The 25,448-nt window shown below is 37.4% G+C and overlaps 2 protein-coding genes across 2 annotated transcripts; one reads left to right on the forward strand and one right to left on the reverse strand.

Moving 5' to 3' along the window:
* Positions 1 to 852: 852 nt before the first annotated feature.
* LOC121730374 (poly(U)-specific endoribonuclease homolog) lies at positions 853 to 8,798 on the reverse strand. Its single transcript, XM_042119393.1, has 6 exons — positions 8,372 to 8,798; positions 7,483 to 7,594; positions 5,898 to 5,982; positions 3,150 to 3,302; positions 1,767 to 1,855; positions 853 to 1,124 (listed from the first exon to the last, which is right to left on the reverse strand). The coding sequence occupies exons 1-6, from the start codon at positions 8,743 to 8,745 to the stop codon at positions 888 to 890; spliced, it is 1,050 nt and encodes a 349-aa protein (XP_041975327.1). The 5' UTR covers positions 8,746 to 8,798; the 3' UTR covers positions 853 to 887.
* Positions 8,799 to 11,353: 2,555 nt separating this feature from the next.
* On the forward strand, positions 11,354 to 13,846 carry LOC121730375 (alpha carbonic anhydrase 8-like). Its single transcript, XM_042119394.1, has 2 exons — positions 11,354 to 11,552; positions 13,273 to 13,846. Exons 1-2 carry the CDS (start codon positions 11,507 to 11,509, stop codon positions 13,647 to 13,649), a joined length of 423 nt encoding a protein of 140 aa, XP_041975328.1. The 5' UTR covers positions 11,354 to 11,506; the 3' UTR covers positions 13,650 to 13,846.
* Positions 13,847 to 25,448: the final 11,602 nt, after the last annotated feature.

Consider the following 25,448-nt stretch of genomic DNA (forward strand, 5'->3'; position numbering starts at 1 on the left):
AAGCGAACTGTACCAAAACTATGAAAGTCTATGGGATACTGCTCACAGATACTATAAAAAAAATTATAACCACTGCCACTAAAATCAACACAAGTTCCTCTGGCGACATGTTGGCGACAACTGACGTAAAGTAGATGCGTAGACAGACAACGTTGTTCATCAAAAGTCCCGCGCTGACTTTCAACATGTTGGGCAACTTGTTGTCCAGCATGTTGCGCGTGAATTGTTGCCTAGTGGAGACTCGGCTTTACTGTGCAATATCACGTCACAGATTAAGGTAAGTATAATATATTATAATATCACATATTGCGTAATATTATTGACCGTCTAGGGTTGATATTAAATATTGCGCGCCTTCAATCTAATCAAGTAAACTATTCAATAAAATTGAAGCGTTATATGCACAATACAATCATTATTGATCTTCTTCAATACAATTGAGTTTCTTACGCCTGTTTTCACCAACGGTCTCCTAACGCTAAGTGTTCCCTAGCGATCTTTGCGGGTCAAATATCTCTTATAACAAACACATTAAAAAAAAGTAATGTTTTGCAAAAGTTCTTACGCCCTAAAGACGAACGTGACACACAAGAATTCGTGAAATCTTGAAGGATATATACCCTTAGTGGCCGCTAGGGGACCACTTAGCGTTAGGAGGCGGTGAAAACAGGCATTAGTTATCCATAGATTGAGTGTAGTAGCTATTCTGTCTCTTATAGGTTATGCCCGACATCGACGATAATCATGTTATCACTATGATCATTGTTTAATGCCTCATACTGCCTTATTGATATCGTTTTATGACACACAATGTTTAACAAAACAACCACTCACCTACAAATAAAACAACAGTAACCCAAAAACTAATAATTTATTAAAACTTTAACTTAAAAAACGGGGTACGCTGTATCAATGAGCAGGACATTATCCGACTTTAGTGTCTTCGTCTGGATAGTGAATGGTACATTACCGGCTGTGACTCTGCACGGCCTGTCCGGTCGCGCCATGAAACACACAGTGTATAACGCCAGCTCCAATTCGGGTGAGGTGCCCACGAACATGGTGATCTGAGGGGCGTCTTTGGTCTCGCTAAGCACGGAGTGTTGTTTCAGGATGAGGCCTTTCTGTAATGCAGAAGTTTATATAATATTATTAGTTATAATCATATAATTCTATTACAAAAGAAGCAGTGGCGTATAGCTTTCGGATGGTTTCATCATTTTTTGTACTCTTCTACACGAGTTTTGGGGTACTTACGCCTAAAATAAGAACAAGACTAAAATAAGCCCCCAATATGAAAATATTGATTAAGGTTGGGTTGCACCAACTGTAACTGTAACTATAACTATAACTTTAAATACAATGCAAAATGTCAAATCTTAATTAAAGTTAAAAATGGACGCAATCAAGACGCCATATTTCACCTTAACCATAGAGCTCGACAAGGTTTTAAATGCACGTGGCGAAAAAAGGAACTAACGCTGTCATAATACAAAAACGCCATTTTTGACAGTTCTCCTTTACCAGTAGCGCCCCCGCCCACGTTCATTTATAACCTTGTTGGACCAGCTGTCATCTGTCAATTTCTCCGGTCAAAGTTAAGGTTAAAGTTAAAGCTAAATTTAGCCTTAACTATAACCATAACTTTAACCTTAACTTTAACTACGCCTCTGGCGCAAGGATTCAGGTTGTAGTCAGTAATGGTTGAACACACTAATAGGTCAGCTTTCTAATATGCATCCACCTTTAAATGTAATGTTACTTACTCCATTGAGATCTAGTTTGTCGATGTATCCCAAGTAGTTGGCTTTGTTGTCCATCTCGCGCTTGGCGAAGAACAACCAGCTGTGAAGACCTATGAAAGATAACGTCATTAATAGTAATTATAGTAAAGGTAGATACAAGTTGGAAGCCAGCTACATGAAGGGGCAGCAGACCCAGACAGACAGAAGAATAATAATAGCTCCCACACTGGTTTCATTGACGGTGGCCGGTTTCATTGAAACCAGGCCAGCTACGCAGGAGTAATTTTATAGTGCCCAAGTGTGTGCGCAGTACCTACACAAGAGCACTCATAACCCAGTGGGACGGAAGACCGACACGACTGGCGAGAGTTCAGGTGCAGGACTGACTTTACATGCCCATCCAACGCATGGATCATATTATGGAATGGATGGAAAGGGTGCACTTGCCCCGGGCGGCAAAGATTGGGGGGCGGCCGGAGGCCACCTCCAACTACCCCGTCAACGTTTTTTCGCAGAATTATATCTGTTGTTAAAAGACTTGGAGGCGTCCCTTGTCGCCAAGGACCTCGGGGTGACTTCTCACCATCGCCACTTCAATTCAATAAAGTTCCGTAGAACTCGTTCTGCGGTTAAAACCTATGTGACCATGAAAATTATTACCTATTTTTGCTTGGAGGGCGGCAAATTGGGATTTTGCTCCCCCCTTTTTAAAACGTAGATCCGGGCATGATATTGTGATAACCTTTTGCCTGTGGCTTTTCATTTCAATTTAGTCTAACCCTAACACCGAAAATCAATTTCCAAGGGCATTACAGCAATGCTTTTTATTTAGCATAAAATACAGAGTGTAACAAAACTAAATGCTAACTTTAGGATGTGTATGTGATCCTTATTTAATATAATATAGAGTCCACCGTGAAAGTAGCAGCGCTGAGAGAGCAATTTTTTGTGTTTTCGATCATGCGCGCATGAGCGCCCCAGCTTCTTGAATTTACTTACCCACATGTGGGTAAGTATAAATTCAAGAAGCTGTGGCCACATGGGCGTACCAGGTTCTGGGCCAGGGGGGGCAAATCAGATTTTTTATAAGCTAGGGTGTTTATAAAGAATAAAAAGTTAATAATTTTTAGTACATAATTGTTAAAATATTGTATTGCAAACAAATGGCAAAAATTCGTTTCCTTAATTTTTAATTTTTATAGATAAAAGTACTAGATAAGATACTTAGTAGGGACGTCAACATGATCCAGGGGGGGGCAGCCAACTGGGGACGCTGGTGGTTACCCATAATATAAATCACAATAAAAACTGCTCTACTTTATATACGGAGGAGCACATCAACACCCGAAAGTATTATATCATTTACTTTTGTTACACCCTGTCTATAATCTATTGTATGCTTACCCAAAACTTCATTAGATTTGAGTTCAGCCATGAAGATGTTTTCAAAGGCGCAGCTGCACTTGCACAGGCCGGTCCAGTGGCGCGCGTACTTCGTGAACCAGATCTTCTTCAGCAGTTCCACTTGCTCATTGTACTCGTTCAGTTGGGTTAAACCTGAAGAATAGAGGGAATAATTATTTTTAACAAAAAATTAAAACCGACTTCCAAGGTAAAAGAATAATAATATCCTTATAATATGAACTAAAAAGTATTAAATATTTTTCCCTATCTAATAGTGCCTTTTTCCGAATTCGGCTAAAACTCTACTATTTCTGTACTCAATCTTCATCATTTTGAAGTCGGTACCAGATAGCTGAATCTTCAGTCTGCCAGAATATTTGAAACTTTTGGAATTTCGGCTCGATAATTTTGAAGTCGGTGCCAGACTTCAAAATTATCGAGCCGGCCCATTCGTGCCGAAGCATGTATCTCCCACGTATATCCCTCGGAGACATGCATGTACTTACTTGTATTATCGAAACAGCTTACTTCTAATATATATAATATAAGTAATGTCAAATGTGTGCCTTACGCTCTGGAGTTAAGGCTGAATTTGTTATGTTTAACTTTGGTGACATTGGTGACCCTGACGTGGTAATGATGATGATGATGATGAATGTAATTTGCATAGTAGCATATGCTTTCAGTTCTTAAAACAGCGCCTAAACCCGCGAACTTGTATTTATAAGGAATCCGGAGTTCTCTTAGTATCTTCGGAACCATAGTATACCTCGGTGCAAAGTCTTGCGTTTTGGTAGCATATGCTTAGGATTCTTCTTATAAAACTAAAATCACCATATGTTTCCATATAAATTTCGAAGAGTTCCCTCGATTACTCATGGATCCCATCATCAGGTCACCACTTTTGTGAACATGGTACCAAATTGGAGTGAAACCTAATACAACAAAACAAAAATTTCAAAAATCGGTCCACAAACGGCGGAGTAATCGTTAAACATACACAAATAAAAATAAAAAAAAATATCCACAGCCGAACATATAACCTCCTCCTTTTTGGAAGTCGGTTAAAAAGTTGGGGGATATGTTGATTAATGTTGAATGCTGAAAGGTTGAAACACTGACTAGGTAGTTCTGTGTGAGAAAATTCTAAGTATATTGGGTAAAAATACTGTAGAGTTTGCCAAAACTCTACATTGTGATAGTACCTATAAATGTTTCACAATTTCACAATATTTATATTTATTAATGGATTGCAATAAGAGAGCGAATGGGTAACATTAGTTTTGGTCTTAAAATAACTGATGCGTAGGTTAGAAAAGGTTTGCTTAAATTTCCAATTAGAAATTTCCAACCAAAAGTTGTTTTTAGCGGAAATCTCTCGAAGTTTTGTTTTCACAACTCGCTACTAGATGGCTCTAGTTGCCAGTGCACTGTGCATTGTGCAATAACTTTCTGATCAGCGAAATCTCACTTGATAGTGACCATGCAACAAACAAGTGAAACTTTGGAAATGTGAGATGAGATTGTTATAGGTCTACCAGAATCTGAAGGCAAAAAGTGAGAAATTAAATTGACTAGCAAGACCGGGGTACTTGGTATAAAACATTTTGATCCCTTTTTTTCCATATAGCGGCTTATTCTGTGTGTTAAACATGCAAATATAAAAATTTATCCAATGATCAAGGATATTTTTTGAAAATCTGCTGTCAAAATTTGACATCAGATCCTGATAGACCTAAGTATGATAAGAAATATATAATTTATGTTTTCAATTGTACTTCCGAGTAGGTCGTAACGCCGTCCTTTTTCACCTGGCATAATATGACGGCGCGGAATCATCGCAAAGTTAGTTTTACTTGAATAAAAGACGAACTACGAGTATAATGATTATGAAAAAAGTGTTTTGAGCAAATTTAGGTTTTATCAATACCTTTTTAGATATGAAAAAATATTAAAGAAAAGACAGCAAACTTCGAAGGTCCAACCAAAAAGGTTTTTTGTAAAAAAGAAACTATCGAGCATTTTTTGAGTACCTAATCGTGTTTTCGTCTTGAGCATTTCATCTTTATGAACTGAAGTTACTTGTGTCATAAAATCAGTTTTCTAGGCCTTACAGATTTTGAGATCTAGGTTAAAGTATGTAGTCAAGTTAGGGTCATATGCGCTCTTAAAAAGATTGGGAACCCCAGAGCTAGTACTTGTAGTTGAGTATACTTTGTAGACTGTAGTGTTTGTACCTAATAAAATAGGTAGGGGAAAAAACTTTTAAAACAGCAATGTTTTGACCTCTTCGCTAGTTATTGATGAGGACAAGCCTGTTGATGGTAAACCACTTTGTTACTGTCCGCCGCCAATGACTAATATATCACCGTGTCAGGATGTTACATTCTTTATTAGATATCGGTTTCCTTTTCGCAAACGAGCGTAGAAATCATGTTTGGATGAAAAATCACGAGCGATTTGTTATGTAAGTAGATATTATATCTAGGTACCAGGTAGGTACCACTAAGGTCTAAGACCACTAAACTTTAGAATTGGCTAATGTTTATACATTTAAACGTTGCAAGTTGCAACGCATATTTTTACCCGGCGTTTTGGTCACTTTCCAGAGACCGATGTAACGGAAGTGAAGTATGTACTGAATGAAAGTAACCAAAGCAGCGGGAAAAAGGCAAGCGTAAGCGACAAAATCCGTGAGCGTTTAGAGCCCTAAACAATATTTGCATTTAGCATAAGAAATCCTTTTACCTTTATTGGCGAGGAATGTCATTAACGTCCTGATGGGTCCGGTGGCGAGGATCGTGTTGATGAATGTCACCTGCTCCGTTTCTTCCTGTGGACAAAAAACGAATAGGTATATACACAGGGCGTAACAGAACTAAGTGATAATACTTTAGGGTGTCCCTTGTATCAGTGCCGTAAATAGCCTTTTTTGCGCCCTGTGCGAGCTGCATAACTGCACCCTTGTCTTTCAACTGGCTTCCAAAAAGGAGGATATTCGGCTGTAGATTTTTACTTACTACATTGAAAAACATCTCTGGGGCGCAGCGGGAAGTACTTATCGGGAGCAATTCGAAAGAATAAGAGTCTGCCTAGTCTGGCCATTCTTGCGCCCCCCCAGAGTCTACGCCCTGTGCCTGGGCACCGGTAGCACCGCCCTATTTACGGCACTGCCTTGTATAGAGTTCACTGTGAAAGTAGCAGCGCTTGTATGGGTAAGCTCCCCTCTACGTCAGGAATTTCCCCATACCTACAAATGTAAAAAAAAAGTTACTCTTTCATCACTGCTCGACTCGATTGCGGAGACAAAATATGTTTAGTTCGACTTGCTATGATTTTTTTTCGTACGTACAAAGGCGTTAAGTTGTAATACTATCGAGTAGATACCAATGGAATTAAGGCATTAAATTGATCTCCGATGCGGACATTTTCTACTTCAATTTCAATTGTTTCGGATATTTTCCATGAGACCAGATTGACGCATGAAATCATCAATTTTCTTTTGCGTTAATATAAACATGATAAGTGTCCAAATTGATACGACGGCGTTCCTGCTACTCCATGTTATGTAACAATATAATTATGATAATATATTGATACAGTAATGATCAAATTCCAGCGATAGAGGCACCCGCTACCATTACAAAGTGAAACAGCACTTAGGTATGCCTGGTTTCTGAGTTTTTCTGACAGCAGGTTAGCTTAGTACCATCGAAGAAATTTATTCATAAATCATAGGCAGTTGATGGACCTGCGTCACTTGGTTGGATTGTGTCAATTCAATGTTTAGCTGTGAGCTATCGGATGGATTTGATTTAACGCGACCAAAATACGTAGGTCAGCCATTTGTCTATGAATAAACTTCTTGATAGTACATTTTCAAGCGCATTACAATGGCTATAATTATTATACAGGCCCAACTGACATAAACTTATTTCTGATCTGTGACACCGATGGCCATGGTATCAAGTCTGTTAATCACTTTATAAAGTATCCCTGCAATTATAGCTACTAGGTATGTAGGTAGGTAATTAACTTTATGTTTTTACTTGACAAGAATAACCGATAGATAAACTCCTGTCAAATTCTTCAGACCAGCCATAAATCTAGTTATGAAGGTGCCAGTTGGCAGCGGGCGACATTAAGCAAACGTACACGACGTGTCGCAGCGACACTACTGGTTTGTATGTATTTCTATGAAATACCATGCGCAGCTTGCGACACGAAGCTAGCGACACTTTTCATATAAATACATAGAAACCAGTAGTGTCGCGACGACACGTCGTCTGCTGCCGCTTCATGTAGCCGGCTTCCAACTTGTACCTTAACTTACATTAGGCGTGACAAACTCTGGCCTGATAACATTCTTGTGGTAGTTGTCGAAGAGCGCTGCGAAGGGCCTGATGGTGGGTCCGTTCCACACGTTCTCGGGGACATTCAGGAGGCTACAACATACAGTCACAAAGTTATTTGACAATTTCAGTGGCTTTGACTAAGTACATTTTACGTGGTTGGATACCGCTGTCGATCCTGGCGACACAGGAGATACAGTGGTGGGAGTGTGTGGTGGGCCAAAGCCTGTAATATAGTAACTTCAGTTTCGTACAAATTAACTCATTTAATAATTAATGTTAATTCAATACCATTTGAAAAAAATATCAATTTTTTAATCACAATAAAAAGATAGAACACAGTCTTTGTCTCATGTAGTAACACTACATGTCTCATGTAGTAACAAGTATAGACACAAAGACTGTGTAAGCATTAGTCACTACAAACTAACAAACAAATTACTACGGACGCTATACAGTAGCAGCTACTAGCTATAGTGAGAATTTATGTCATACTTATTCTTGCAGATAGTGTAATGTTCCACGCTTAATATGATAGTGTCCAATAACATAACACGCGGAATAAGTATAACATTGATTGACCCAATTATCTCGAAGTGATTATTATTGGCCGAGTAAATACTCGATAATGATAATTAGTATCTCATACAATAAATCTAGTTTCCAGGAATTCTAGAATGGAGAATAAAATCTGACGAATGAATGAGGTAAATTGTTAAGATTTATGACACAGAATCTCAAGATTCACAAATGACAGAATAGAAATCTATTATTTAGATCACTATACTTATATTAAAACATTTCGCTCAACATCTAGCACAATAGAAGCAGTTACATAAAGTAATTAAACAAATAGCGTATTCCACTTACTGGCTTTGCGCTTCATCGTTTTTAGACATCGGACTGGTTTTGCCTTGCAAATTAACCTGAATGTAGTTGAGTGCATTGTTGATATCCGTGTTGAACATCTCATCGCTGAGTTTTAGCAGGTCCTCGTCAGTGGTAGAGTCCTGGACCTGGCGGAGCATGTCCTCGTAGCTCTTCTTCTTGGCATAGTCCACGACTCCGCCGACGACGGTACCGATAGTTTGCAGGGTATTGGTAGCGGAGTTTCCTTGCTGGCCCGTCACGCCATTCGAGATGAGATTCGGTAGGATCCCTTTGAAGATCTGTCCGGCGGCCGACGCTAGGTCGTCCGCGTTGGACGCTGCGACCAGGACGAGGAGAACTATAGTTAACTTCATGGCAACGTTTGTCGTAGCGCGATCTCGGCGCACTAGTGACCAGCGCCCGCCGAATCCGACACTGCCGACCTTTGGCTGACGTCATCATACGATCGAGATTCAACTCGCGGATTTCCAGTTTTGTAGTCGTACTGAATAGGTAATGCAGTAGTAAACAAATTCAACCTTGGAACTACTTATAATGATATACGCGCTAGTGTCCTAGATGTATTTGTATACTTCCGATGACGATGGTGTGCTATGTTGCTGTCATATTTGGATTTTTTAAGCTCTACTACTTTTTTATCTAGGTTATCTAGATACCTAAGAATGCTTGAAAATGTAAATCATCCTGGCTCCTTGATAGAATATTGCTTTTAAGTTCTATGCCACGACGCGAAAGTTGAAGCTTGCTTCAGAAACACGTCTCTTCTTTCACCAACTTCTCTGACTCCTTCCCTCTCTTTTCGATATCACATCTCGCAACGGCTCATTGATTTTTTAATAAAGAAAGCACAATCGGCTAATATACATTTTGTTTGAAAGTCAGCGGGCTGCGGGCATTACCTGCGGTCGCGGGCGAGAGAGCCGCTGCAATGCGTTGCGTGCGAGAAAGATCTTATGTATTATGCATTACCATCAGCAGATTGCCTGGAAACACATACATTTTTTTATAACATTAAAGGCTACTTAAGTACCCTAAGAAGAATGGATAAAGATAAAAAAAATAAGAAGGAGAAAAGAATACTTTTATATTAGAACATCTTACTACTACTATAAAACATCAAGGTGAACATTTTAATTTGCTAGACAGAATGACATAAGTCCAATTAATTTTGGGAACTCGCATAAATTGATAATTGAGTTAGTAGAAACTTTTAATTTCAATGTCAGTCGGTGTGGGTAGAAAAAAGTTTTTGATTGACATACACAGGCAGGGCTGCCACCTAAATGTCTATCGTTAATTTTATATCTGACACTCTTAATATTTTTAACGATTCTGTTTTTGTAAAGAAACAAGAGTTAATATTAAAAGTCAGCCTCTGAGTAGACTTGGTTACCTACTCTGATAGAAAATAAATTAAAGACCCGATAATAATTATTAGGTTCAATCTTGATGATGGCTCGTGAGTCGTGTGAGGTAAATTTATTATTATTTTAGACGTGTTAACCCTATTTCATACCATAACACAGGGGGCGGAGCGGTTCGTTGCCCTCCTGAGAAGAAATCTCGGAAATTTTCACCTACTAGATATATTGTTAATGCGACTAGCTTGCACAAAGTGTTATGCCAGAGGCATAATGGGTTCTTAATCTTTCTAAAAATAAAATATTATATAATAAAAATATAATAATAATCATGATGGCTTTTCTGCCTAATCAGCTTTGTCCACATTGTGCCTTTTTTTGTTCAACAACATGCGTTATAGCGCAGTCAACAGCGAAGGTGTGGCATGCGGCATGCCCGTGACGCGCGTCAAAATCCACCCGCTTCGAAAGAAAAGTGTCATAGCGCGCGCTACGATTTCAACGCGCGTTACGGGCATGCGCTATAAGGCATGCCCTTGATGAACAGAAAAAGGCACAATGTGGACAAAGCTATTGGGTCTTTTGAAGTTTAGGAAGCAGGAAAACCTAAACAATATCATCACTTCACGCAAGAAATCTAAAATTTTATAAAATGTTGCCACTTTAAAATTAGGAAATATATAAATAACTAATTTCTAAACTTTAAGAGAAAATTACACATGTCTTTTAAATTTGAAAAGCCTAAGTTTTTAATTAATGACCTGAGATTAAAATATAAAGATAGTCGTCATCACGATATGGCGTCCGAGCGAAATTTTGAAAGCGTTGTTTTCCAACCACTTAAAATGTAGGAAAGATATAGTTTTACTCAATCTGTAAGTGATAATGCGTTCGCTATGTATATTTACTAACTACTTTCTTTTTCTACTTTATGTAACTTAAATATGTGAGATAAATGTAGTAAGTTATAATATAAGTACTTACTACATTTTGCTACCAGTAGTTTCTAAGTAAGTAAATACAAGAAAAAACAAATATCTCCATGCAATCGCCAAATGCTCCACCCATTAATGATCGTAATAAGCTATAATTTTTTTTTATGAAATAAGGGGGCAAACGAGCAAACGGGTCACCTGATGGAAAGCAACTTCCGTCGCCCATGGACACTCGCAGCATCAGAAGAGCTGCAAGTGCGTTGCCGGCCTTTTAAGAGGGAATAGGGTAATAGGGGAGGGTAGGAAAGGGAAGGGAAGGGAATAGTTGAGGGTAGGGAAGGGAATAGGGTAGGAGTTAGGGGATTGGGCCTCCGGTAAACTCACTCACTCGGCGAAACACAGCGCAAGCGCTGTTTCACGCCGGTTTTCTGTGAGAACGTGGTATTTATCCGGTCGAGCCGGCCGGATAAATACCACGTTCTCACATTTACAAATTTAAGAATAATTCACGAAAATTTTAAAATATTAATTAATAAATCGAATACATGATCACAATCCGAATGGCTTATATTACACATAAATCATAATATATCTACATCTCGGCATATTCTTGGAACATTATCGCTCAACCAAGGTCAGCCTGCCAGAGGTCACTCGATGCCCAACCTGCTGCCAGTCAACATTAAGACTCGAGCAAGCCCTGGCCGGCTTATCTTATTTTTAAATTCGAATTTTAAAATTCTTTTTCTTTCGCAACGCCAAACACTGGCCATATCGTTTAAAATTCTAACACAGAATAGTTTTGTCGTCGTGTGAACATGAAGTGCTTCTTAATTCTTCTGTTTGTCTTTTGTTATGGTGACTGTGAGTATTGTACTTTCTTGATACTATCTGAGATGAGTAAATTAATGGCTTAGAAATTTTCGCATCAAGGCAGTCGTGGGTCTCTGCTTTAATTGTGAATTTAAAAAATATACTCGTAAGTAGTGCATAAACACTTTCCTTTGTATGTTTATCATGTTTATGCATTTATTATTATTATTATTTATGAAATAAGGGGGGCAAACAAGCGAACGGGTCACCTGATGAAAAGCAACTTCCGTCGCCCATGGACACTCGCAGCATCAGAAGAGCTGCAGGTGCGTTGCCGGCCTTTTAAGAGGGAATCGGGTAATAGGGGAGGGTAGGGAAGGGAATAGGGGAGGGTAGGGAAGGAAATAGGGGAGGGCAGGGAAGGGAAAAGGGTAGGGATTCGGCCTCCGGTAAACTCACTCACTCGGCGAAACATAGCTCAAGCCCTGTTTCACGCCGGTTTTCTGTGAGCTAAGGCGTGTTTTGTAACTATTTGGTTTATGTTTCTTTTGCTTTTATACCTAATTTTGACAACGTAATGTTTAGAAGACACGATTTTATTGATGGTGTCACAGGGCTTTATTAGCCGTCTTTTTTTAGGGTTCCGTAGCCAAATGGCAAAAAACGGAACCCTTATAGATTCGTCATGTATGTCTGTCTGTCCGTCCGTATGTCACAGCCACTTTTCTCCGAAACTGTAAGAGCTATACTTTTGAAACTTGGTAAGTAGATGTAATCTGTAAACCGCCTTAAGATTTTGATACAAACATGGAAAAATTATAAAAAATTTTAGGGGTCCCCATAGGTACAACTGAAAAAAAAAAAAATTCATCTAACCTATGCGTGTGGGGTATTTATGGATAGGTCTCCAAAAATAATATTAAGGTTTCTAGTATCATTTTTTTCTAACCTGAATAGTTTCCGAGAGAGACTCTTCCAAAGTGGTAAAATGTGTGTCCCCCCCCACTAACTTCTAAAGTAGGGGCATGATAAGTCTAAACAAAATATATGATGTACATTACTATAAAAACTACCAATAAAAATTAGTTTGAACGAGATCTAGCAAGTAGTTTTTTTATACGTCATAAATGGTAAACCTTAAACCAACAAAAAAAAATTTTTCCATCTACCTATGCATGTGGGGTATCTATGGATAGGTCTTTAAAAATCATATTGAAGTTTCTTATATAATGTTTTTGTAACCTGAATAGTTTGCGAGAGAGACTCTTCCAAAGTAGAAAAATTTGTGCCCCCCCCCCCCCCCCTCTTACTTCTAAAGTAGGGGCATGATAAGTCTAAAAATAATATATGATGTACATTACTATAAAAACTACCAACGAAAATTGGTTTGAACGAGATCTAGCAAGTAGTTTTTTTATACGTCATAAATGGTAAACCTTAAATTAACTTTCATTAAATCAATTGAAATATAAAAATAAACCAAAAACCTTTTAATTTCATAAAAATAAACCTTGTTGCTGCTGCGGAACCCTTCATGGGCGAGTCCAACTCGCACTTGGCCGGTTTTTTTTAAAAACTTTAGATTGCAGGGTGTTTTGTGTAGAATGTAGAGTTATTGACAGTGCTTACACAGTGCCTAATCGTAAATAAAATAACAAGATAATTTTTCTTTTTTAACATGAAGCAATTTTATGTCGATCTCAGAAAGTCTCTTGCATAACTTCAATGGCTAAGTTAATGGTTAATTCTAAACCGTGTATATTTATTACAGGTCGCAAAGTTCTGCCGATCGACAAGAGCGCCAACACCGCCTTCATAAACATGGAGGCTGGTGGGGTCCGCGCTCCAAACCCCGCACCAGCACCAGTTAAACCACAACCAGTACAGCCAGCACCATCCTCACCACAAACCCAACATACCCCATCCACGCCCAAACCCGTACCTAAACAGGAGCCCACACCGACGGTACCACACAAACCAACCCCACCCCAGATCCCGCCGAAGCCGGTTAACCCCCCTCAGCCTGCGAACCCCATCACGACTCCGGGGCCTGGTAGCGTGAAGCAGCTGATCACCTTCTACGACTCCCAGGGAAAAGCCAGCCCGATCAGACCATACACTTACAGCCAGGCTGTGAAACAGGGTTAAATTAATTGAGAATTCCAGGAAAAAAAATAAAGAAAAGAATATCACCTCCTTTGTGGAAAGTCAGTTAAAATCTATTTAAAAACATTCTTCTTGAAGGGAACAAACATAATCTCTTCTTAAATTCTCTGATTTCCTAATACGTGACAACTTTGCGAACATTGTATTTGGAACAACAATAAAAGTTTTTATTGACGTCATGGTTTATATCTTTTTATTTTTAGATACTTGACTCATTTTCAAAACATTCGACTTGTTAAGTCATTTAATAATACATGTATAATTTTTTCTAAGGCACGTTTTTCGTTTTGTTTTTGTGTTGTTGTGTTTGCCTTCCCCGGGCTCAAAGTATATAATAATTAATATTATATCTATACCAAATTTTATCATATTCGGTTGAGCGGTTAAACATAAAAATATAATAAACAGACTGACTTTGGCATTTCAATATTAGTATAAATTTAGTATACCGCTTTGTGTTATTTTGGACACAATTTCTAACCATTTAAATCATAAGGGATTAATCTAACAAAGTGTTAAACGAGGCAGTTAAATCCGCGGTTACGACACAAGTATAATATCACAAAATGGCATAGTCGAGTAAAATTAGAAAATGTCAGACATTCTTGTTGGACTTTCACTGACGTAGGCAATTGTCTGCCCGCTACGTTACTGCCTTTATGTCATGTATCCGGCTTGCGAGTGACTTAATCATACATTACTTAATTCGGTGTTACTATTGGTTAAGATGCTCCTACAATATTAAGGGCCTGTTTCACCACTTTGTGATAAAGTGCCGTATGGGCACAACTTTTTTTTACAGATTCTCCATATTCCATATTCTGTCAAGTTAAGTGGTGGATAGCCTATTCGGCACTTATCAGGAAGTAGTGAAACAGGCCCTAAAGATACAAAGTACCTATACAATCAAAAGTTCAAAACTTTAAAAGGTAACTTGTCTAACATTTTCTTAAATTGGTGTCCAGTTTCTGAGAAGTTTTTTTAACAATTTTTCTATTCCCAGCAGTGTTAATTGGCTAATATTTTGAAGTTTGCCAATTAAAAGAACTTGTGAATGTATAAACTCCAGTCAAAAAACATTAGAAACCGGGCAAAGACAATTTGCTTAGATTAAGGTAATTAAATAGATTAGCCACATTTGACTTAATTATTGAAATAATGAAAAACTACGGCTGCTACTGGCGCTACGGTGTAAGAAAATATGTATAACGAGCTTTTGCCCGCGGCTTCGCTCGCGTTAAGAAGTATTATTATATACAAACTTTCATCCCCTATTTTAACCCCTTGGAGGTAGAATTGATCAAAATCTTTTCTTAACGGATGCCTACGTCATATCATCTACCTGCATGCCAAATTTCAGCCCGATCGGTTCAGTGGTTTTTGCTGTGCGTTGATAGATCAGCATGTCAGTCAGTCACCTTTGAGTTTTATGTATAAAGATTACATAGGTACATAGACTGCCAAAATCATGCTCTGACCTATCTTTTGGCCTAGCAATACCATAGAAGTACATCGTTGTCGGATAAAATTAAACCATCCACCTTTTTTTAGGTACATGGATAGATTATAATGTAACTTTTTTCCACTTTTTTCCATACTCATCACGTTGATGAGTGTCAGCCTTCCACCGTGCGTTTCGCGCGTAACTTTCTGCCGTGCACTGTAAAACTCTGGAACAAACTGTCACCAGCAGTATTTCTGGACCTATACGACCTGCAAACCTTCAAGAAAAGAGCGTATTCCCTCTTAAAAGGCCGACAACGCACCTGCAGCTCTTCTGATGTTGCGAGTGTCCATGGGCGACGGATGTTGCTTTCCATCAGGGGACCCGTTTGCTCGTTTGCCCCCTTATATCATTAAAAAAAACTTAGATAATTGTTTAGCTGTGAGTTCCTAGCAGAAATAAATATTTCATCATTTAAGCAACAAGTTTGGTAACCTTCAAGTGCCTATTCGATTCTACACATCTATGAGGATAAATCTGACCTTTTTAACCGACTTAAAAAAAGGAGGAGGTTATTATTCTGTTACTTTTATGTATAACTTTTACAGAAATACTGCATGGTTTTCTCGAAGTCGTTTTAATTACCAAAAGATTTCGGTAGCTTAACTACTTTTAACTACACAGTGAAGGGCATTAATTGAGACAAAAACGAAAGTCAATCGTATTAAATCAAATATAATTATTACTTTCCACACGCGTGTAATGAAAGTGTTCGGTCTAGTGAATATAGGAGACCAACTTTTCTATGCAGCCTCTCTGCAATGTAGGGACATTTTGCGAACGATTGCGAACGTGTGAAGAGGTATGTTGTGCATAGACAGCTTAGCAATAATGGTTATTAATCGTGTCTCAACGTCTGAAGGGCCCTTGGGATATAACAAGCGTTTTAAGTACTAAATTGGGATGTTAGTCATGTAACAAGCGTCTTTAGTACTTATTAAACAATAGAACATAATATGATGTAACAACTTCCCACTTATGTCAGAAAGAAAGTTTTTATTCATATAAAGTAGATACTTAAGAATTTTTGTATTCAGTTAAAGAGAAATATAAAAGAAGGAACGTACATTACAAAATTAAACTTTAATAAAAAAAAAATAAAGTATAATAAAACGTTGAACTTCATTAAAGATTAACACTGATATTAAGTTTTATTTACCTATACCTACAGTGTTTAATCGTTGTCTGCGTCACTTTTCTAACGTATCAGTATTAAGACGTAGTAAACATTGCATAACCTTAACGTCTGCATACACTGTAGACCTTTTTTCTTGAGGTTTGTATTTTAATATAGAGTAATTTAGCAATAGAGACCACTTTCTCCGTGAGTCACGTGTTACGCTGGACTGCTGGGCTGTCCTATTGTGAAACACGCGCCATATCCGACACAATGATTCAATTCAAATGTAACGTGATGTAATATACAACCTCGTTTGCGGCGAATTTATTTTAATGTCATACAGTCATATCCTACAGAAACATACTTTGGTATTATAGGTCCTCTTGCGGCAATCAAATTGCGTTAGTTGTAGGTTCAAAATATCTTTCTTTTCTATTTACATATTATAATATGTTACCTGAAATTATAAAAATATTTATCAAAGCTTGTACCTGTGGATAACGGAAAAATCATTATTTTATAGTTATTTGTCGTGATACTGGCGCACTGTTTCAATTAATATCGAAAAACTAAAAACAATTCGTTATAAAACTGTTGTCCATTCACAGCACCATCACCATCCATTCACAGTACTATCAAGCTCCTGATATCTTGAAGACATAATTAAATTAAGAAATAAGAACGCAGCCGACACCTGTGTGAATAATCACGTTACAAACAGACAAAACTTATTTACAAAAGAACTCATTATGCGCAGGCGTAGCGAAAGTATACTCTAGGTCCGTGAAAATCCCATGAGTCTAATTAATGGCTGATTCGACGAGATTAACACTAGACCGAGACAATGCCATGAATATTCAGTGTCATCTCTACACACTCATTACTCTACACAAAACGCATTAGAAATTACAGACTGGATTGTAAAAATCTAGTTCACGATTTGTGAAATGTAAGGATAATTAACAAGATCGAAGTAAAATTGAGAAGTAGTTGTTTTAAAGAGATTTTATAAAGTCTATAAGACAAAAAAACATAGGCAAATACCGGGCTATATATTAGAACTAGATGTCCCGCGCGGCTTCGCCCGCGTAAATTAGGAATTTTACGGAAACCGTACATTTTCCCATAAAAAATAGCTCTCATGTCCCTACTCCCTTCACTTGGTCTACTCTATATCTGTGCCAAATATTGCCATAAAAATTGCTCCAATAGTTCGTAATTTCTAATATTTCCCACATATTTCCCACATTTTCCTGAGTTTCTTCGGTCGCATTAGTCTTAGCGTGATAAAATAATATAGTCTATAGTCTTACTCGATAAATTAGCGCTCTATATAACACTGAAATAAGTTTCTAAATCGGACCAGTAGTTCCTGAGATAAGTGCGTTCAAGCAAACATACTCTAAACTCTTCAGGTTTATAATATTAAGTATAGATTTTTTTCAATTATCGCTTGACAAACTCGTGTCTTGATCTAAAAGACTATGAAAAGTACCAATGACAGGGTCATTATAGGCTCATAAGTCATAACCATGGGACGATGTATGGTATAATAATATGGTAGTGATGATAGTGATGATGATGAATGTAATTTGCACAGTAGCATATGCTTTCCGTTCTTAAAACAACGCCGAAACTCCCAAACTTGTATCTATAAAGAATCAGGAGTTCTCTCAGCACCTTCCGAACCACGGTATACCAGGTATATCTCGGTGCAAAATCTTACTTGTTGGTAGCATATGCTTAGAATACTTCTCACGAAACCGAAGTCACCACATGTTTCCATATAAATTTTGAGTTCCCTCGATTACTTATGCATCCTTCATCAGATCACCACTTTTGTGCAAATAATACCAAATTGGGATGATACCCTATATACCAAAAGAAAAATTTTGAAAATCGGTTAACAAACGGCGGAGTAATCGTTGAACATAAGAAAATGAACATAACACCTCCCCCATGTTGAAAGTCGGTTAAAATTGTAGCCTATATGTTATTCTGATGTATAAGCTATATTATTGTAAAGTTTCATTAAAATCCGTTCAGTAGTTTTTGCGTGAAAGAGTAACAAACATCCATACATCCACACATCCATACATCCAAACAAACTTTCGCCTTTATAATATTAGTAGGATAGGATAAGTAGGAAGTAGGATAGTAGGATAGGATTTCCCCATAATATTAATCTGTTGACGAGATAGATCTAATTTTGCATTTATCGTTGCATCTACATTAAGAGAGATATATTTATACGAGTAGAGAAGAATAATATTATGTTGTGAAGTTAATTTATGTCTAAGCCCGGATATCCGTTTTCAGATTTATTTACAAGCGATAACTCAATCCTAAGTTCCCTTTTGCGTAGCACTTTCACTCCGTTCAAGGTTCTATCTCCGAGGTGCGTGTTATGAAACACTTCGTCCCCCGCATCGTACACCGCTTCGACTTCGTCCCCCGCTATGATTCGTCCCCTCATCAGTCATAACTATGATTTCATATCCGTCTGCCCCAATGCGCTAGGGCTGACAAAATATATGATTAGAAAAAAAACCTTCAAAATTGTCCAGCACTCTAGCGAATTTATGATAATTAATTATGGCTAAGAACTCTACGATGCCATGGACACACACACAGATAGGAAGACAAACTTAATAAAACGGAGGGGCTGTTATCGTCGGGGATTAACAAAGTCGTGAAAATTTAAATTCAGAAAGATAAAATTCAAAATAACTTGAATAACGTTTTTGTTTTAAATATAAAACCCAAAACAAAATTAATACAATTTAACTAAGTAATCTAAAACAGTATTTCATAAAACATTGCTGGTTTTTCCACACTAAATTATCAACATGACAATTTGAAAGAATTTCAAATAGATTTTCCTAGAAATACATTTTTTATCAACCCTGAAAGCACTGTATGACATCTATATAATAATATGATGTATGGTATGCAGCAGTTACATAAGCTATAATACATAATGGTCAATGGCACTCATTGTATGCGTAATTAAATATTAAATAACGATTACCGACTACGGCAGACAATGTGTACTTATAAGTGTATGTGGAACAACTGATCAATTATTAATTCAAACATTAGAATATTTAATGATATTGGAAAAAAGATTTTATATTAAATTATTTCGTAAAAATATACTTAATTTCAAAAGTAAGAGTTTTCCCGCAACTTCGTTGCACCAAAAATAGTTTGTCATTCCAAAACTATATTATAACTAGCTGTTGCCCGCGACTTCGTCCGCGTGGACTTAAGTTTATAGTTATTCCCGTACTTCGATTGAATCGTTTACGCGCAAATCAGAAAAGTATATTGTATGGGAACCGCACATTTTTCCGGTCGGTGACAAACAGTCCTTGTCCCAGATTCAAATTAGTATCCTCAATCTCTATGCCAAATTTCCTCAAAATAGATTAAATAGTTTAGGCGAGAATGATAAAAGTTTATTGTGCGGGAACCTGTATTTTCCTGCATAAAAAGTATCCGTTGTCCTTTCCCGAGACTAAAAGTATTGCCATACCAAATTTCATCAAAATAGATTGAATAGTTTAGGCGAATATAATCATAAAAGTTTATTGTGCGGGAACCGTATATTTTCCGGGACAAAATTAGTATTCCTTGTCCTTTCCCGAGACTCAAAGTATCTCGATACCAAATTCCATCAATATAGATTGAATAGTTTATGCACAAATCATAAAGTATTTTGTGCAGTAACCGTACATTTTTCCGGGACAAAATGTATCCTATGTTCTTTTTCGGGACTCAAAGTATCTTTATACCAAATTTCAGCAAAATGGGTCCAGCTGTTTACGCGTGATGTCGTGACCACGCGAAATATACGCGCAGCTTTGCCCACGTAAATGAGATATTTCTCATATAGTCCACAAAAAAAGCTTATGATCCTTCACGTGATCTACTTCTTATCTGATCCAAATAACAAAAAAAATGCTCTAGACTACTAGAGCCCTTTCAAATAATTTCCGCCCGTTTTCCCCACATTTTCCTCTATTTCCTCGCTCCTATTAGTCTTAGTGAGATAAAATATAGCTTATAGCCTTCCTCGATAAATGGACTATCTAACACTGAAAGAATTTTTCAAATCGGACCAGTAGTTCCTGAGATTAGCGCGTTCAAACAAATAAACAAACAAACTAACAAACTCTTCCGCTTTATAATATTAGTATAGATGATAATACTCTCCCCACACCGGTTTTGGTGACGGTGGCCAGTTTAATTAAAACTAGGCCTGTTACGCAGGAGTAATTTTATAGTGCCCAAGTGTGTGCGCAGTACACAAAAGCACTCTCTATTCCTTTCAATCTCATAACCCAGTGGGACGGAAGACCGACACGACTGGCGAGAGATCAGCCGCAGGACCGACTTTTTACATGCCCATTCGACGCATGGATCATCTTACTTGTCAGACAATCAGGTGATCGGCCTGCATTGTCCTAACCAAATATGGAAATAACATGTTTCCAACGCGGGAATCGAACCCACGACATCCTAGTCGAGAGCCACGCTCGAAACCACTAGACCACGGAGGTGTCAAAACTATATACTTACCTACATTTCAGCATAAGTCCTATTTTAAATCATATTTTACGGGCTCTCCAAGTCTCTCTTTTTTTCCATAGTTTATACAAAACTTAGTAAAATCGATTCAGCGGTTAAAGTGAGAGGAGGTAACAGGTAGAAAGATACATTTTTTATAATATAAGTGTGGATTCTCCAAACAAAATTGTTTACAATTGTTGAAATTAGAGTAAACAATATGAGATTTACAGTCTTCTAATTACAAAATTACTGTCTCATTGTGTTGTCAGTTTCGGCGTGACCCACATTCGCGTCACGTCACATCATGTGACGCATCTGGCCCAAGTGACATGGTTGTGCAAGGCGGACTTGCCGCGGAACTTGGCAAGGTGACAACACTCGCGAATTCCGCCAGGGGTTTGGCCAACTTACGGCTTTGTTGTGACTACAGTCTACACTCTCCTTTAATTTGTTTGAATGTAATTAATGTAAATCAAACTTGTTAATATGGGTTAAAATGCTACCAATAAAAATATACGCATTAAGCATTAACCTCCAGCAAGAAATACCTACAATGACACATTATTGGTCAGTTAAAATGTATCGTATTAAGATTAAAATGAATTGATCTAAATTTAATTTCGAGTAAACAGCAGATAAAGCCAAATTGCTAATTATAGTGCTCAGTAATTTTTATTTTACAGAAATGACAGGCAGGTCAAAATTATCTTTAGAAAGAAAGCATAGCCCGAGAACCTATTATTTATAATGAGCGTTTAAATTTTTTTCCGTTACCCTGCAGCAGGGTTTCTCAAATTTTCGGCTCCACGAACCCCTGGTAAAATTTCCAGGTGACAGGGAACCCCTTACTAATGATATACCCTGGTATAAAACTGACTGTTGAAGAAAATAAGGTTTTTATTTGAATAAAAGGTAACACATAAAGTGCCAACACTCAAAAGAAATGTCTTTCTGATGCTAATAATATGATAGATGTGCTTGTTTCTTTTCGTAAATGTATTCAATGTTAGGAGTAATTTTGGACAATTTTTTACCTTTATTCTGACTCTGTACATAGTTGATTTCTGTATTTAGTTTTTATCGTTACCAGGTGTGAAAACCCACTCTCCTAATAATATTGTAGCAAAGCGTAAAAAGAAATTAACCGCTTTGCGTGAGAGTTCGAAACTGCCTGTCTAGCTGCCCAAAAATCTATCAAAGACATCCTTTTGAAATCATCTTGAATATTTCATATTATGTGCCAAATGTTATCAAATTCGGCCCAATGGTTATTTATAGGAATTAGTGGAAGTGGAAACAAACAAAATATATATCCGTTTTATGAATTAATACTAACAGTGTAGATCTAGATCAATACGGAAAATATATTTGATCAATCTTTATCATACCAATCCAATATAATCAAAATATACGTGGGAGAGCCATGCTTCGGCACGAATGGGCCGGCTTGACAGGAGAAATACCACGTTCTCACAGAAAACCGGCGAGAAACAGCGCTTGCGCTGTGTTTCGCCGAGTGAGTGAGTTTACCGGAGGCCCAATTCTTTTCCTTATCCTCCCCTATTCCCTTCCCTTCCCATCCCTACCCTCCCCTATTACCCTATTCCCTCTTAAAAGGCCGGCAACGCACCTGCAGCTCTTCTGATGGTGCGAGAGTCCATGGGCGACGGAAGTTGCTTTCCATCAGGTGACCCGTTTCCTCATTTGCCCCCTTATTTCATAAAAAAAGTAATGAAATAACATCATTATCAGCATAACGTAACAGCGCCCGCAGAAATATGAAATTGGCGGAAAGAGTGAAATCGTCAAATTGCCCATTGTGAGTGCACGAATTCGGAGATTACTTTCTGTTTTAATTTCGACATGCGCTCGGATAAGCCGCGCTTTTACTCCACGTGTCTCTTTCACACCATACTATCTGTTATATGATAGATAAGGACGAATATAGAATGATGTTGCGTTTAGTAACTTATATGAATGTACTCTACTATATTAATTTTATTAGTAGTAATTAGAAAAATCTATTACACTTAATAACTGCAGCTGTCCTATATAGCATGTTCTGTGAAATTGTAATCTAAAACAAATTAAAGTAGGAACATTAATTTTTGTAATATTTTAAAGTTTAAACCTATAAAATTTCGTATAATGATCTTCTATAAATTAAACATTTTGTTTTGATATTATATTTTGTATTCAAATGATAAAAATATTTTTTTCAGATTCAAGAAGACTATTGAGTTTTTTTTTAATAAGTACAATTTGATAACGAGTGTTGACTGCTAATTATTTGTTATAACTTATATAAGCTGCATTAAATATATCTAAAAACATGACATAATATTAACTACACCAAAAATTAGGTTGCAAAGTGTAGTGCTTTCACACAGTTTAAAACCCATTTAATTGAAAGTCAGTGTCGTTAATTTGTCTTCAGATAATGAGAAAGTTGACACTTACGTTACATAACATGCATTATTTTTATTGCAACGTTACGTTTGCATTTTAAAATGGACAAAAACGAATTATGCATATTTTTATGGCTGACTACTTTTTATAGGCTTTTAAATTAATTAATTTTATTAGAATTTTAAATTATTCTTTTAAAGTTTTCCGATATGTGAGAATTATTAATGTTTAAAGAAATCTAAAATTTTAAGAGACACGACCGCGTTGAAGTCTTTTCTTAACGCAATCACGCTCAAATGCTACGCGTGCTACGAAGCGATCTGGCGCATAAAAAAAAATGTTTTTTTACGGTTGACAATGGAATCCTGTCGATGAGATTTCGTTGTCGATCTGTCTGTCCGTTGTTTCGGGCGTCTGCTGCCAGACTGTGACAGTTGTCTCTATCTCTATCATTATAAGATATACAACAAGTTTTCACAGAATATGATTTGGATTTTTGTCATCACTTTAACAAAACAGTCATACACAGAATCTCATTAGACTACAAAATAAAACCCTTCTTATAAAAAATGAATAACGAGAGAATATCAGATAGCGTAAACATATTCGCCTTGAGGTATAATTAAGATTGGGGGGCATTATATTCTCTCCTATGCAAAGTCTGCGCCGCCTCCGCCTTATACAAATTTTTGTTACATAACGACGTGTTCTTTTGCGATTTTAAAATTTTCTCTGATTCCAAAAAAGTGTCCAACTCCGCTTTTCACTTCGAATACTTACCCGGCAACAATAAGGTCAGCGAAGATTTCTTAGTCCTGAATAGTTAAGCCGGAACTGCATAATGCAGAAATTGCAGTGCTCACGTACTGTGAAAATATCGGGGCTCTGTCACTGCGCCCGCGCCGGTCGCACTCGATTAGCTATGTAAGTCGGTTGACATGTGCCTATATAATGTGACATGGTCATATTTTATTCGCTTTTCTTTTAATAAAAAAGGTAGAAGCGCACTCCTAAAAATATAACTTTCTATCCTACAATGCGCTGGCAGTCTAGTGGGATCACATCGCCAGTCTTCAGAATTTTCGATGAAGTCGAGTGTTCTGAAGCAGGCTTGACATGTAAGCCAAAATTTTTATCATATTTTTTAACATCTCATCTTATGGTGCTCATTTTATTTTAGTTATTTATAATTATTGATACAAGAAAAACAAAAAGAAAAGCATAAACAAAAAGTTTTATCCAAGACTACCCTACAACAAGAAGCACGTTCTCACAGAAAACCGCCGTGAAACAGCGCTTGCGCTGTGTTTCGCTGAGTGAGTGAGTTTAGCGGAGGCCCAATTCCCTTTCCTATCCTCCCCTATTCCTTTCCCTTCCCATCCCTACCCTCCCCTATTACCCTATTCCCTCTTAAAAGGCCGGCAACGCACCTGCAGCTCTTCTGATGCTGTAAGTGTCCATGTGTGTGACAAAATCCTGCAATTCTAAAATGTTTGCAGATTGATTTACAAATTTTATTTGTACAATTATGTGCACAATTGTACAAATCACTTGTGACAGCTACGATATTCAAATGCAATGAATGAATAATGACAGTCACGACCGGTGTTAACGTGTTATCTCGTGTGCCAAAATATTCTACTCTCCTTAGAAATTCGCTGAGGTCAGTAGTGGCGACCCTTGACATTGTACATCCGCATGATGGCTAGAGCGAGACAGATATACCTACTCAAAAGAGAGTCAGATATAATGGAACTCTATTACTAAGACTTTGTTGTATGTCCGTCTGTCTGTCTGTCTCCAGGCTGTGACCCAGAACCGCTATAGCTAAACTCCTGAATTTTTCACCGATTGTGTGTGTTGCCGCGACAATAACGACAAATACTAAAAACAGAATAAAATTAAGTAATAATTTTTTGGCCTTTTTAATGAATAATGGCAACAGCTAGACATTTGAAATTTTCACACAATTCTCAATTATATGTGAACTTTTACAATTAATAAATAAAATAAATATTTGAGGGGTGCTCCCATACAAAACTTACAATTGTCCTATTTTTGCTCAATAATACCGTTATTGTAACCTTTCGTGCGCAAGTCCGACTCGCACTTGGCCGATTTAAATTTTCTTTTCTTATTTTTTGAAATGTTCGACGAATTTAAGCGTCTATGA

This window comes from Aricia agestis, chromosome 9 (assembly GCF_905147365.1).
Source record: "Aricia agestis chromosome 9, ilAriAges1.1, whole genome shotgun sequence".
NCBI classification, from domain to species: Eukaryota; Metazoa; Arthropoda; class Insecta; order Lepidoptera; family Lycaenidae; genus Aricia; species Aricia agestis.

What these genes read in the sequence shown, in the direction of transcription:
- LOC121730374 (XM_042119393.1), bottom strand. Translation starts at nt 8,745, where the DNA reads ATGAAGTTAACTATAGTTCTCCTCGTCCTGGTCGCAGCGTCCAACGCG. An exon ending in CAGAGTTTGTCACGCCTAAT is followed by an intron (nt 5,983 to 7,482) that starts GTAAGTTAAGGT and finishes TTTTGTCCACAG; the next exon opens with GAAGAAACGGAGCAGGTGAC. An exon ending in GACATTCCTCGCCAATAAAG is followed by an intron (nt 3,303 to 5,897) that starts GTAAAAGGATTT and finishes TCTATTCTTCAG; the next exon opens with GTTTAACCCAACTGAACGAG.
- LOC121730375 (XM_042119394.1), top strand. Translation starts at nt 11,507, where the DNA reads ATGAAGTGCTTCTTAATTCTTCTGTTTGTCTTTTGTTATGGTGACT. An exon ending in TGTCTTTTGTTATGGTGACT is followed by an intron (nt 11,553 to 13,272) that starts GTGAGTATTGTA and finishes TATTTATTACAG; the next exon opens with GTCGCAAAGTTCTGCCGATC.